The sequence below is a fragment of the Excalfactoria chinensis genome, chromosome 25 (assembly GCF_039878825.1).
Source record: "Excalfactoria chinensis isolate bCotChi1 chromosome 25, bCotChi1.hap2, whole genome shotgun sequence".
Lineage (NCBI taxonomy): Eukaryota > Metazoa > Chordata > Aves > Galliformes > Phasianidae > Excalfactoria > Excalfactoria chinensis.
In genome coordinates this window covers 1,725,939-1,740,417 of record NC_092849.1, presented here as the reverse complement: position 1 = coordinate 1,740,417, position 14,479 = coordinate 1,725,939, and the positions used below count along the sequence as shown (strand labels likewise).

The window sequence follows — 14,479 nt, the reverse complement described above, 5'->3', positions numbered from 1 at the left end:
GCACAGTGATGACAGTGGTGGTGATTGCTCCACGCGTTGTACAACACGGGTCCCCACCGCTGGCACAACGCTTGCCCAAGCCGGTGAAACCTGTAAGGAAAGACCACCCTTTCTTGGGCAACTTCCCTGACTCAAGATCCCACCCCAAGTCTCCAGGAGATGGATCTCTGCTGCCTCTTACAACATATCGCCATCCAAACTGGTTTCCCCACAAATCTCTCTTCCATGGATTGTTTTCCTTTTGGTTTTGTTTTTTTTATTATTTTTTTCCTTTTCTTTTTAATTTTTGGGTGGCTGTGAGAGCTCAGCCCACAGCCTCGCGTTGCTGTCAGCTGCTGCTTATAGAATCATAGAACCTCTGAGGTTGGGGAAGAGCTCCAAGACCACCAAGCAGTGACACATCACCACCATTTCCATGCAGTCATTGAGTCACTCAGGTTGGAAAAGACCACCGAGGCCATCAAGCCAACCAGTCACCCTCCATGTCCACAGGATCAGAACTGGAGAAGACCTCCAAGACTGTTGAGTCCAACCCCAACCCATCGCCTCTACGCCCTTAGGATCACACAACCATTAAGGTTGGAAGTGACATCTCAGACCATCAAGTCAACCCCATCATCCCCACCATGCCCACCATGCCATGACCCCGAGTGCCTCATCCCCACCTTTCTTTTTCATCCCACCACACAAAGCTCGACCAAAAACACATCTCATACACAAAAGAGGTTCCCAGAAACGCCTCCCTGAGCAGAACCCCTTCGAGACACCCAGATTTTCCTTCTGCTATCAACCCATATCTCCCCTAAAGGGAAGATTCCGGCAGCAGAAGGGTTACGGGCACCCATCTGTGCAGCCGCGTTTCACAACACGCTCTGAGTTTTACTACAAGTTTCAGACAATGAAGGTGTGTCTGCGCTCGCTGCCTGGCTTGCCCATGGTGTAGGCGTCGGGTTCAGCGCCGTCTTGTCAACACTTGAATATGTTGAGCATCACTCACGGGGCATTCTGTAAGAAACCTATTAAGTTAATTACCCGGGCTCGCTCGCTCCGTGTGTGTGCGCGCACCTCTACTGTAAAAATTTGGCTTTTCTTTTTTTTTTTTCTGCATTGCAAGATGCTTCTGATGCAAGCCTCGGTGTGATGACATCTCGTCTGTGCTGTAACTGATACAGCTGCGAGCTCGGAGCCAGCAGCAAGGATCTGAGTCGGGCTGCACACCCCCGTCATAAGTATTATATGGGGTCGGGGTCACCTCCGACGCCGCTTCTCCCTCTATCCCTTCTGAAGGCCCAACCAACCCAACGCCTCCAGGCATCACCCCGCGTCCCCCAGCCCCACCTATGGGTGTTTTTGGGGTGGTTTGACTTTTTTTTTTTGGATGGGGGAGGAGTGCGGGGTTGTTGTTGCACAAACATCGTATGCGCCCCAGGTAGGGCGGCCAGGCCCCCCCTCCTTCCTCGCCCCGCGTGCGCCCCGTGGGAGCCAGGATCCGGTGGACTTTTATGGGAAAAAGGGAAGTCCGTGGCACGGCGGCTTGGCAGCCTTTCTGCAGCTGTAACCGCAGCCCTGTTAACCCCTCATCCTCGGGATGGGGCTGCCCCAAGCACTGCAGAACCCCATAGCACTGCAGAACACCACAGCCCTGCATCCCTGGGGAGCAGAGGGTGCTCATCAGCAGCATAAGTTGGGCAAACAAAACCCGTGTGGCTCTTTCTGAGCACCCAAACCAATGCAAAAACTCACCGAGCGACGCCTCAACCCTTCCCTCTTCCAAGGGTCCCCCCCCCATCCTTTGCAAAATACAGACTAACGAGCAGAGGGAAGAGCTCCAGTTTGAGATGTTTCCTGTCCAAATTTGCTGCATCCCCAGGGCCGGGCCGGACTCTCCCTCTGCCCGCTGCCAAATGTTGTTGTCAGGAAGCGGCCGCAAGGCTGAGCCCGAGGCACCCGGATGCACTGCGGGGGCCGGGCAGCTCCTCATCCCCAGATGTGCAATGGAGGATGGGGGGGGGGGGGGGAAACTTTTGGCCAGCAAGAAAAAGATGAAATAACAGAAAGAATAACAGAAAGAAAAAGCAAAAGCCCACCCCCGTGCTCTTGCCTCGTTATTCTCATCTGATTCCCCATTGATTCTGTGCGGTTCCCCACTGATCCCCTCCCGTTCCCCACTGATTCCATCTGATTTCCCATTGCTCCTCTCCACTTCCCCATTGCTCCCATCACGTTCCCCGCTGCTCCCATCCAGTTCCCCACTGGTTCCGTCCGATTTCCCACTGCTCCCATTCAATTCCCCAGTGCTCCCATCAGATTCCTCCTTGCTCCTCTTCAATTCCCCACTATCCCCATCCGATTCCCCACTGATTGCATTCAATTCCCCATTGCTCCCATCCCATTTCTCCCATCAGATTCTCAGTTTCTCCCGTCTGAACCCCAATTGCTCCCATACTACTCCCTTTTGCTTCCATCTGAACCCCCATTGCTGCCATCTGAACCCCCATTGCTCCCATCTGAACACCCATTGCTGCCATACAACTCCCTATTGCTCCCATCTGAACCCCTATTGCTCCCATCTGAACCCCATTGCTCCCATACAACTCCCCATTGCTCCCATCCCATTTCTCCCATCCGACTCTCCACTTCTCCCATCACATTCCCCACCGCTGCCATCAGATTCCCCATTGCTCCCATCAGATTAGGGATTCCAAAATAGCCAAGTTGGCCCAGAGCAGTAGTAATGTTGGCACGCGCGGCCTTTGATCCGCCCCCGTGCCCAGGAAAGCTTTGGGATGGGGATCAGACAGAAGGAAAATGTGTAGGAGAGCTTTTGGGGCACGTGGGGCCACATTCCCCCCCCTTGCCCCGGGGTTGGGATGGGGCACAGCATCCCTGCACCTTAAAAAGAGCCCCATTGGGGTCACCACCGCTACAATCTACAGTAGAATGGGGGTTCTTTGTGTCCCCATAGCCCGGATCTTGCAGTGGGGATGGAGTGGGGCACGAGGGCGGCGTTTTGGCACACGTGCCCCACAGCCCTTGGGAACGTGCAGGCGCTGAGCACACACCCGTGCAAACATCCCCGTGTCCCCGAACCCGTTGTGTCCCCATAGGTGCGTCCTTCCCCTCCCCAGGGCAGGGTGTAGGTTTGGGTTCTGCATCGGATCGGGTTCAGGTCCTTTAAGTGCCTGGATTAGGCAAAAAAAAAAGAAAGAAATGTTGGTGTTTTTCCAACAATCATCCGGAAATGTTGTGCTGGAAAAGCCAGCTGATCCCAAAGCTGAAAGCGGGATGACTTTTCCATTCCCAAGAACTGCTCCCCAGCCCTTTCCGTGCCCACTCCGACTCCATTCCCTGCACTCAAACCTCAGGGCTCTGACCGTGGCTCTCCTCCCCCCCCCAACCCCATTCCTGGGGTCCTGCGGTGCTTTGTCCACCCCCCAACCCTATAGAGAAGCCGTCCCACACCCCGAGGATCAGCAGAGCTGGTGCAGAGCAGACCTTCCTCCTCTCTCTGAGATTAAACCTTTTGCAAAGAGCCCAACGCCGGGGTGATTTGTGTTTATTTTGCTTGCTTAATAACCCTACAGCCTGGCTCTCCCCGGGGCATTGGGGTGTATCAGATGAGCCTTCGTTTGAATTACACCCGTGCCTGATATTTATTTTTTAATCTATTTTTATGGTGGCCTTCCCCGTTTAAAGCAACCTAGAAGGAAAAAGGAGGGCTGCCCTGAGCCCTCACGGTCCTAAAAGCAGCTGGGGTAAATCCTTCCGGTGTTGACCCCATAAACCCAAGGAGATGCTCATTGGAGCCACGTCCCTGCCTTGTGACTCTGCTGGGGACACAAGGTGGGCAGTGGGACCCCTTGAGCCACCTATGGGGACATTGCCTGGGGGGTCCAATGAGTCCCAGCTCATTTGTGTGGTGAGGGTGGGCAGACAACCCACATTCACATGGCAGCATCTTTCTGGTGGCCCCACTGAGAAATGGTGGTGGTCCCATTGAGGTGTGACATCCCATTGGGAAATGGTGGTGATCCCATTGAGAAGTGGTGCCCTGTTGAGAAATTAAGGTGTCCCACTGAGATGTCCCATTGAGAAATGACGGTGGTCCCATTGCAACATGGCGTCCCATTGAGGAATGATGGAGGCTCCGTTGAGAAATGGTGGTGGCCCCATTGAGGATGAAGGTGGCCCCATTGAGGAATGAAGGCGATCCCATTGAAGAGTGAAGGTGATCCCATTGAAGAGTGAAGGTGATCCCATTGAGGAGTGAAGGTGACCCCATTGAGGAGTGAAGGTGATCCCATTGAGGAATGAAGGTGGTCCCATTGAGGAATGAAGGCGATCCCATTGAGAAGTGAAGGTGGTCCCATTGAGGATAAAGGTGATCCCATTGAGGAGTGAAGGTGACCCCATTGAAGAGTGAAGGTGATCCCATTGAGGAATGAAGGTGACCCCATTGAGGAGTGAAGGTGACCCCATTGAGGAATGAAGGTGATCCCATTGAGGAATGAAGGTGATCCCATTGAGGAGTGAAGGTGACCCCACTGAGGAGTGTTGTCATGGCACAGCTCTGGGGTAAAATCAGTCAGTTTTGGTGCTTGAGCTGAGCTGGGAACCGCTGGGATTTGGGGTTGCTGTGGGAGATCTGCTCTCCATCCCTCCCCATGAAGGACTTCTCCATGCAGGAGTAACGGGGTGGAGAGTTTCTCTTGCTCTCTCCTTCATGATCTCAGGTCTGGACAAGAGCGGGGTTTGGGGTGAGATCAACCTCCATTTGGGATGTGATGTGACCAAACAGACCCACAACAAAACTCACCCTTCTATTCCAGCCCCCTTTAGTTACAGGGGGTCCCCGGGGGTCCCCATAGCAGCAGCTCAGCCCCATTCCTCAGCACGGCCGTGGTCCCAACCTCGCTCTGTTTGTCCTGGATCCCCTCCAGCTGTTGCTCTGATTCCCACACCCACTTTCCATCCCGTCCTCGCCCAGTCTAAGGGCTGCACTCACCACCCTGCCCTTCCCCCTTCCTCTCCATGGGATCATTGCGAGGTGGGGGGGGGGGGAGATAAGAGGGAACATATATGTGCATATAGATAAGGATAGAAGACCAAGAGGAAAACAAAACGTGACTCACCGCCCTCTTCATTTATTTGTATTTATTTCTCCTCCCCGCCCCGAAGCAGACAGTGTGAAGGTGGGGGGGGGGGGGGGGCTCTGGGCATTGCCAAGGGATGGCGTTGGGAAGGGGGGAAATGGGTTTTCTCCGCTCTTTAGGGTGAGGGAATGGGGGCACGGAGGTTCGTGGCTCCGCGTTTGGGGGCAGTCTGTGCACATCAGGCGTTCCGGCGCTGCTTGACACGCGGCCGAGGGTGGAGGATGGAAACGCGAGTCCTCGGCGGGGGGAAGAGAGAGGGAAAAGGCACAAATGGTGTCATTAGGGACTGCTAATGCTCTCGTCAAAGGGCATTAATAAATGCGGCAGCTCAGCAGCATCCATTAGCTGGGCTCGTGGTGGGGAGATGAGGTGAGGGCGCTTCGCACCGACCCCACAATCCCCTCCTATGGCTCAGGGCAATTCTTTCCCCACACCTCCCCCCCCCCCTCATTCCAACCCCCCACCCCGACTTGCTCCCTTCCCTTCACAAGAGCTGTTTACCACCAATTCAAAAAGCAAAGGCAGCTCTCATAGCGCCGGTCCCTGCTCTCCCTCCCTCCCTCTTCCTGTTCTCTTTATCCTTTGACTCTCCCATCCCCGGGGGCGAACGGGGAACGCGCCGGCCGCGTCTTTCTCTCGGGGTGAGCAGAACCCGCAGTGTGAGCAGGTGGGGGAGCAGGGAGGAGCGCGGCCGCTCCCCAGGAGCCCACGGCAAAGCCAGGAATAGCAGCTCGATGCTGCACGGAGCAGCACGGCCCGGCCCGGAGATCCATTAAGGGCCGATGGGATGGGAGAGGTTGGGGAGGTGTTGGGGTGAGGAGAGCTTTGGGGTGGGGGGGAGGCGATGGGATGTGTGCATCCCCTGCACAGCTGGGAGGGATGGAGGTGGGCAGATGGATGGGGTGGGAGCAGAAGGGTTGGTGAGCACATGGATGGAGCAGGAACATGTGTTGGTGCACACATGGATGGAGCAGGATGGTGTGTTGGTGCACACATGGGTGGAGCAGGATGGAGTGTTGGTGCACACCTGGATGGAGCAGGATGGTGTGTTGGTGCACACATGGATGCAGCAGGAACATGTGTTGGTGCACACATGGATGGAGCAGGAACGTGTGTTGGTGCACACATGAATGGAGAAGGATGGTATGTTGGTGCACACCTGGATGGAGCAGGATGGTGTGTTGGTGCACACATGGATGGAGCAGGATGGAGTGTTGGTGCACACCTGGATGGAGCAGGAACGTGTGTTGGTGCACACATGGATGGAGCAGGATGGAGTGTTGGTGCACACCTGGATGGAGCAGGAACGTGTGTTGGTGCACACCTGGATGGAGCAGGATGGTGTGTTGGTGCACACCTGGATGGAGCAGGATGGTGTGTTGGTGCACACCTGGATGGAGCAGGATGGTGTGTTGGTGCACACCTGGATGCAGCAGGATGGTGTGTTGGTGCACAACTGGATGGAGCAGGATGGTGTGTTGGTGCACACATGGATGGAGCAGGAACATGTGTTGGTGCACACATGGATGGAGCAGGATGGTGTGTTGGTGCACACCTGGATGCAGCAGGATGGTGTGTTGGTGCACACATGGATGGAGCAGGAACATGTGTTGGTGCACACATGGATGGAGCAGGAACATGTGTTGGTGCACACATGGATGGAGCAGGATGGTGTGTTGGTGCACAGCTGAATGGAGCAGGATGGTGTGTTGGTGCACACCTGGATGGAGCAGGATGGAGTGTTGGTGCACACCTGGATGCAGTGGGTGCACACGAGTGTTTGCAGTGGCACCACTGGGCACCATGGGGCACATCTGGTCAGGCCGTATCACACATCTAAGCACAACCAGCAGCCACAGAACCCCCTGCAGACCCCTGGAAGCTTCTCCTCCAACCCCCATAGAGCCCAGACACCCCGAGCTGCCCCATATCTCCCCATTGATGGGATCCCTTTGGTTCTGGCTGTGGGACATTGGGAGCAGCGTGGCCTTTGGCACCCAGTTGAACTGCGCTGTGCTCAGCACCGTGACTCAATGCACAGAACTCCCCTCCCATCCCACAGCAGGGAGAAGCTTTGATCCCCCCCAACCCCCTCGTTGTGTTCTGCTCCCTATGGGCACTTCTGCTCGCTGTTACCCGGTGCCTCTGGTTTGGGGTTGGTTGTTGGGGGTTGGGTTTGTTTTCTTTTGGGGGGGGGGGGGGGATAAATCCCAGGGCAGGTTGGGACGGAGCAGGGCTGGCAGCAGCAATTGTGTGGGCAGGACTGGAATAACGGGTGCAGTCAGGGGAGGGTTTATGAGTGTTGGAAGCTGTGGTGGGAAGTGGGGGGGAGAGGGGAGGTTGGGGGGGGGGGATCAACAGGGTTGGTGTGCAGTGATGTCCCCATTAGCCCCCATCCCCATGGCACGGGGCGTCAACCCCCTGCCCAGATATTGAGGGTGTTACATAGAAGTTGGCTGGCGGATGGATTCGGTAAGAAAAAGGCTCAAAGTAGCATCTCCCCCCCCCCCCCAAAATGAAACACAATCGGGTCGATATTCGGGTCTCTCCGTCCCACTGTGGGCTCGGCAGCTCCTCACCTCCTCTCTGTGCTATTGCAGGGCTCAGAGCTGAGGACAGGGGAGCTCAGAGGGCGCGTGCTGACGGGTGAGTGCCAAGCACAGGCTGGGGGGGAAGGGGGGGGGTATGAGGGTTAGGGAGGGGGGGGGAATAAAACAGCCATCAAGATAAAAGCAGGTGAATCCCAACCTCTGTGATGTGGCAGGAACAAAGAGGTTGGGTTCAAGGCAGGCTGAGAGGCAGCCGTGTGGGTTACAGCCCAAAGGGGAATGTCCCTGTTAAGGGGGGGGGGGCATAGTGAAGGGGGTGGGGAGACCCTGGTCTGCCTGTATCACATCCTTATGTGCCCCCCATGCAGAACACAGCGTGGCACGCAGCAATGGGGGCGTGCAATGGGGGCTCACCTGCATGCAATGGGGACGAAACAACCCCAAGGCCACGAGCATCCACCCCAACCCTCCCAATGGGACAACGAGTGGGGCAGAAGGCGATGCTCATAGCAGGGCATTGTTCACCCCACATCTCCCTTTGCACCCACAGAGTACACCCGCCCCACACCGCCGCCCCACAGTGGGTATCACCGCTACCAGCTGCTCCTGTATCAGCAGCCCGAGGGGGAACGCATTGCTCTGGGTCCTGAGGAGCACATTGCTTTGGGTGAGGAGCAGCCGTGCCCCGGGGCATCGCTTTGGGTGCTGCATGCGTCCGTCCATACTGAGTTTGCAGCACGGGATCCAACCCATGCAAGGATGCTCTCGTTTGGTGCAGTGGGATGAGGTTGGGGTTGCTGGATGGCCCTGGGATGGGGGACACCAAATAGCGGGATGGGGATAAAGGGAGGTGGTTCAATGGCTGTAAAATTGGGCTCAGATCTGACCCGCGCGTCCCCAACCAACCAACAGCAGGAGTTTCATCACTCTGATAGGGATCAGAGATGGAGATGTGGCAAAGGGATTGCTCAAAGGGCCCTGACACAACGCTGGCCAACTCCCAGCCAGAGCAGGGACGCGTCCCCAAGTGGGGATGGGCACAAGGGGTAAAGCTCCCATGCATGGCTCTCCATGAAGTAAAGCTCCCATGCATGGCTCTCCATAGGGTAAAGCTCCCATGCATGGCTCTCCATGGGGTAAAGCTCCCATGCATGGCTCTCCATAGGGTAAAGCTCCCATGCATGGCTCTCCATGGGGCAAAGCTCCCATGCATGGCTCTCTATAGGGTAAAGCTCCCATGCATGACTCTGCATGGGGTAAAGCTCCCATGCATGGCTCTCCATGGGGTAAAGCTCCCATGCATGGCTCTCCATGGCGTAAAGCTCCCATGCATGGCTCTCCATGGGGTAAAGCTCCCATGCATGGCTCTCCATGGGGTAAAGCTCCCATGCATGGCTCTCCATGGCGTAAAGCTCCCATGCATGGCTCTCCATGAAGTAAAGCTCCCATGCATGACTCTCCATGGGGTAAAGCTCCCATGCATGGCTCTCCATGGGGTAAAGCTCCCATGCATGGCTCTCCACGGCTCGTTCTGCCCCTCACTTTGCTTTCCTGGCTCATTAACTCCGAGTCTTAATGACTGAAGGTTGGATTTAACCTTTTGGCTGCTGTGGCACAGCTTTGGGTTGGTAAGGAGAGGGTCCCTAAAGAGCCGTCCCAGGAGGGGCTGTGGCTGCCTGCAGGGTCCTATAGGATGGATGAGGTGGGGTGAGAAGCGACTCATCCAACACAGCCCTCACCCCACAGATACGAGGAGGGGAAGGTCAGAGCCTGCATCACCCCTAACCCTAATCCTAACCCCAACCCCCATCCCGGTGCCGCCCGTCCGTCCTCCATCGCTTTATTCCCTGCTTGAATCCACCCAGGTTTAAAAGGAGACCCCCCCCCCAATAGAGCATCACCCGTGTGTGGGGGGCGATGCGGGGCGGTGGGACCCATGGTTGCGGGAGGAGCGGTGGGGCCGCAGCTTCCAGAAGAGGGCACTGCGCCCTGAGCTGACCTCCCCGAGCCGCTCTCGGAGCGACGGGACGCGGAAAGAGCCGGAGAAACAACGCGGGGGGGGGGGGCGGGGGGTGGGATGGGTTTAGAGGGGGGGGGGTCGGTCGGTGCTTGTCCGCTCCGTTGGGGCTCGAAGGAGGAAAGGGGGGGGGGTGAGGGGCTGTGACCCACATCGGGCTGAGGGTGTTGGCGCTGTGAGGAGGGGCGTTTCGGTGCCGGGTTTGGGGTGGGGGGTCAAGGGGAGACGAGGAGGAGGAGCGACGGCGACCCCTCACAGCCCCTTTGCGAGCGGATGTTCCAGGGATGCTCTGCAGCAAAACGGTTTCGCTGCGTGGAGGTGGGAGGAGAAGGGGGGGGATAAATCGTCCCCTCCTCTCCCCCCCCCCCTCAAAGATCCCTTCGGTCACCCCCACCCCTCAATACGGACAGAACCCCGCAGCGCTGTGACCCCAAAGCGGCTCAGCTCTCTGCCATCCTCCGTTTAGATCCTTTTAGATCCCGCTCGCACCGCTTTATGCAGCAGCTCCGTCCGTCCCACCCCCCCAAACCCCTCCAACCCCCCCCAAATAAAGGCCCAGCGGTCGTTCCGTCCCCAGCAGCTCTGAGCTGCGGCCGCCTCTGCGCTGTGAGCGGATGGGAGCTGGGCAGATAACAGTCCTGTGGGCTGCGGAACCTCCGTCGGAGCGGCACAAATCGCTGCTCTCCGTCCTCAGAACTGCCCGGACCGTAAGGAAAATCCCCAGCGTCCCGTTGGGGGAATTCAGCATCCAGCCCGGAAAGAAAAACCCACCCGGGCTGCAGCCTCAGAGCTGATATGGGGCACTTCTCCCTATTAACCCCCCCCCCCACTCGGCTTTGCTTTGCACTGAGACCCCTCGCACATCCAAGGGGGGTCGGAGCCCCTTCTTTGGCCCGTCTGGTGGGTCGCCGCCCCCCCACTTAAATGCCCTTTTGGGTTTGTTGGGCTCGCTGTGCCGCCGATCCTCCCCTTACGGGGCTGGATTCACATCGGGGAATGATTCATGGATCCGCCCAGCAAGAAATTCGGGTCGGACCGGGGCTGGAAGGGAGAGGGAACGGGAGAGGAAAGCAGGAGCTGAGAGCAGAGGGGTGATGCCGGGTTTGGCTTCGGGGCTGGGAAGTGAGGAAGGCCGCTGTGAGGATGATGATGGTCCCGGCCGAAGTGTCCGTGTGTTGGTTAATGGGGATGGAAGCAGGCAGCGGCCGCACGCCCACCTCTGCTGGGACATCATTAATCTCAGCAGAGCTGCGCTGATGGGGCTGATTAATGATGGCCCCGAAGAGCTGCGGGGTTGGGGGTCCGGCTCAGGGCAGGGGGGTACAGTGGGGGGACAGAAAACAGCCCCATAAACCATCACTCCCCCCCCGTCTCTCTGGCTGTGGGTCTGGAGGGGTTGGCAGAGCCGTGCCCGCTCCCCGTGCCTCAGTTTCCCCTGTGTGAGCCCCTCCTCCTCCTCCAGCGATGATATAATCCTGCAGGAAACGAGCTTGAAAGTGGACCAAAGTGCGGATGAAACGCCTTATTGTTCAGGCGGGGGGTGGGGGGAGGGATGGAGGGGAGGGGGGGGCAGTGACCCTACAACCTCCTCTCTCAGCCCCACTGACTCACGGGGCTATTGGGACCTATTGGCACAGAGGTGGCATTTGTGGACACCCAAAGGAGGGGTGGCTGTGCCCACAGTTTGGGGGTGCCCCCATAGAGCTGGGTTTGGAGGAGGGGGGGGGGGTTGTGGGGCTGGGAGTCACCTGGGGAAGCCCCCAATGCCTGGGGGGGGGGTTTCCTTTAGGACGGAGCCTTGGGGAGAGGTGAGAACAGCACGAGTTACAGGTAGGAAAGTAGGTCAGGAAAAACCCTCACCCCGCACAACGGGGCCGCTGCGTGCAGCCCTGTAATAAGTCGAGCCTCATCCCGGCTGCTTTCATCCGCGCCTCTCGGGAGGATCCATAAACATTAATTAGGGCTGCCGGCACCCCAGGGAGGGGGGGAGCAGCCGTGTCTCGTTCTCACCCCATCCCTTGGGGCCCCCAATGAGCCCCGCTTGGGTTTTCTGCGGGCTTTCATCCCGCCGATGAAAGGCATCTACAGATTTAGGGACAGGACGATCGGCTGCGGGACCCCCGAGAGACCCCAAGTGTATCTCAAGGGGGTGAGTGGGGGGAGAGATTCAGACCCCAAAGCGAGAGGTTCCCATCCTTTTTCCATCCTTTCTAAGGGAGATCTTTCAGGGTTGGATGAGCTCGTCTCCATCCTGGGCACAGCAGCGGCTCCCCATCCACATCCATGGGGGTACAGAGCGTGGGGGGAGGTGGGGGGCGCATGGGAGGGGGAGGTTCGGGTCATCAGTGGGGCTGATCCTGCTCTGTGACACCACAGCTGTGTCCCTTTGGGTGTCCTTTTGGATGCCCCTCTGGTGTCCCTTTGGGTGTCCCTTTGGTGACCTTTTGGGTCTCCTATTTGATGTCCTTTTGGATGCCCCTTTGAGTGTCCCTTTGGCATCCCTTTGGTGTCCCTCTGGGTGTCCCATTGGGTGTCCCCTTGGCATCCCATTGGGTGTCCCTTTGGTGTCCCATTTGGGTGTCCTTTTGGGTGTCCCTTTGGGTCTCTCTTTGGTTGTCCCTTTGGCATCCCATTGGGTGTCCTTTTGGGTGTCTCTTTGGATGTCCCTTTGGTGTCCCATTGGGTGTCCCTTTGGGTCTCCCTTTGGATGTCCCTCTGATATCCCTTTTGTGTCCCTTTGGTGTCCCATTGAGTGTCCCTTTGGTGTCCCTTTGGTGTCCTTTTGGGTGTCCCTTTGGGTGTCCCTTTGGGTGTCCCTTTGGTGTCCCATTGGGTGTCCTTTTGGATACCCCTTTGGGTGTCCCTTTGGGTGTCCCTTTGGTGTCCCATTGGGTGTCCTTTTTGATACCCCTTTGGGTGTCCCTTTGGGTGTCCCCTTGGATGCCCACTGTGGGGATTTCCAGGGCTCGGAGGAAGCAGTGGGCAGCTCTGCCTCAAAGGTCAGCAGGAAGCAGTGGGGGCGGCGAGGGGGGGAGAAGGGGGAGGGTCCCATCCTCTGCCACCCCCCAGGGGCTGCTGAGAGCAGGTTGCAGCGCTGCACGGTCCCTGCAGGAGATGCAGAGCTGTGTGCAGGATGTGGTCGGGCTCCTTGCACACAGCAGCAGGATGCAGCCTCTGCTCACACTCTGCTCTCTCCCCTTCAGGTTCCTGGTCCCTGCAGAGCTTCGTGAAGCGCTTTCAGCTCGGTTCCCCCGTGGCCACGACTCAATTCCTCACCAAACACTACGAGGATTAGAGGGGCACAGACCCCACAACCTTCCCCCTGGACCCCGAATCCCTTGACACGACACCAGCTGTGTGGGGCTCTCCGTGCATCCCAAAGGTGCCTCCACCTCGAAGCTTTGCTGCTTGCTGAATTAAACCCCTCGGATCGGGGGCTCTTCGTATCCATCCTTCAGGTTGTGGCCGCCGGGTCCCGATGTGACCGAGCGGTGGCACTGGGACGCAGCGTGGGAGCCTCCGTGGTTCCATCCGAGGCTTCTTTCTTCTCTTGGAAAGCAAAAGCGAAATTAAAGCTGTAAATCAGAAGAGCTTTTTGCCCGCCGGCCGCTCCGCCGGACCTCCCCTGTCATTAGCTCTTTAATTAGGCTTCCATCCCATCAGTCGGCTTTTCTCCTTGCGGGCTGCATCTCGCTCATTTCGTGCCCCCCCAATGGCACACAGAGCTCGGAGCAAACCCAACTGAGCTGGGAAGGACTCGTGGCGCAGGTTGGAGGGTGAAGCTGTGCTCCCATCGCTGCTCCTCACCACAAACCCACCCCAAATGCATCGACCTGCAGTGGGAGCAGCTTTCACCTCGCAGCCGGAGGGCTCTGATGAGGCCGGGACTTTCCCTGCAGCAGGAAGAGGTTGTTTACCCAGCAGGGCTGAATCATTGCTGCATCCCATGCAACACCGCAGGGAGGGATGCATGGAGCTCCCATGCAGCGCTGCAGGAAGCGATGCACTGTGCTCCCGTGCAGCACTGCATGGAGGAATGCACAATACTTGGTGCTCCCATGCAGCACTTCAGGAAGTGATGCACGGTGCTCCCATGCAGTGCTGCAGGGAGGAATGCACGGTGCTCCCATGCAGTACTGCAGGAAGTGATGCACGGTGCTCCCATGCAGTGCTGCAGGGAGGAATGCACGGTGCTCCCATGCAGTACTGCAGGAAGTGATGCACGGTGATCCCATGCAGCACTGCAGGGAGGGATGCACGGTGCTCAGTGCTTCACCACAGTTATTACTGTTGTTGTAGGGGGAGGGAAGATGTGATGGGAAATGGTCACCTTCCATGGAGATGGAAATGGGGTGGGGACACAGTGGGGCTGGGGTGGGTGCATGGGGGGCTGGGGGGGGGGTGCCCTGACAGGGGCAGTCCCATAGTGGGGTGGGTTGGGGGTGGGAGTCATTGGGGATAAGGATGGGATGGGATGGGGGTGGCAATGGGAGTGGGGAAGGGGAAGGGATGGATGGGGATGGGATGGGATGGGATGGGATGGGATGGGATGGGATGGGATGGGATGGGATGGGATGGGATGGGATGGGATGGGATGGGATGGGATTGGGGTGGGATAGGATGAGATGGGATGGAATGGAATGAGGTGGGATGGGATGGGATGGGATGGGATGGGATGGGATGGGATGGGATGGGATGAGATTGGGGTGGGATGGGATGGGATGGGATGAGATTGGGGTGGGATGGGATGGGATGGGATG

General features: G+C 57.8%; 1 protein-coding gene across 1 annotated transcript in view; it reads left to right on the top strand.

Moving 5' to 3' along the window:
- Positions 1–13,323, top strand: part of PEBP4 (phosphatidylethanolamine binding protein 4) — a 56,643-nt gene extending 43,320 nt beyond the window's left edge. Inside the window, exons 5-7 of the mRNA XM_072357022.1 lie at positions 7,754–7,799; positions 8,253–8,369; positions 12,923–13,323. Coding sequence (XP_072213123.1) covers positions 7,754–7,799; positions 8,253–8,369; positions 12,923–13,014 — 255 coding nt within the window. The 3' untranslated portion in view covers positions 13,015–13,323. The remainder of the gene's footprint in view (positions 1–7,753; positions 7,800–8,252; positions 8,370–12,922) is intronic.
- Positions 13,324–14,479: the final 1,156 nt, after the last annotated feature.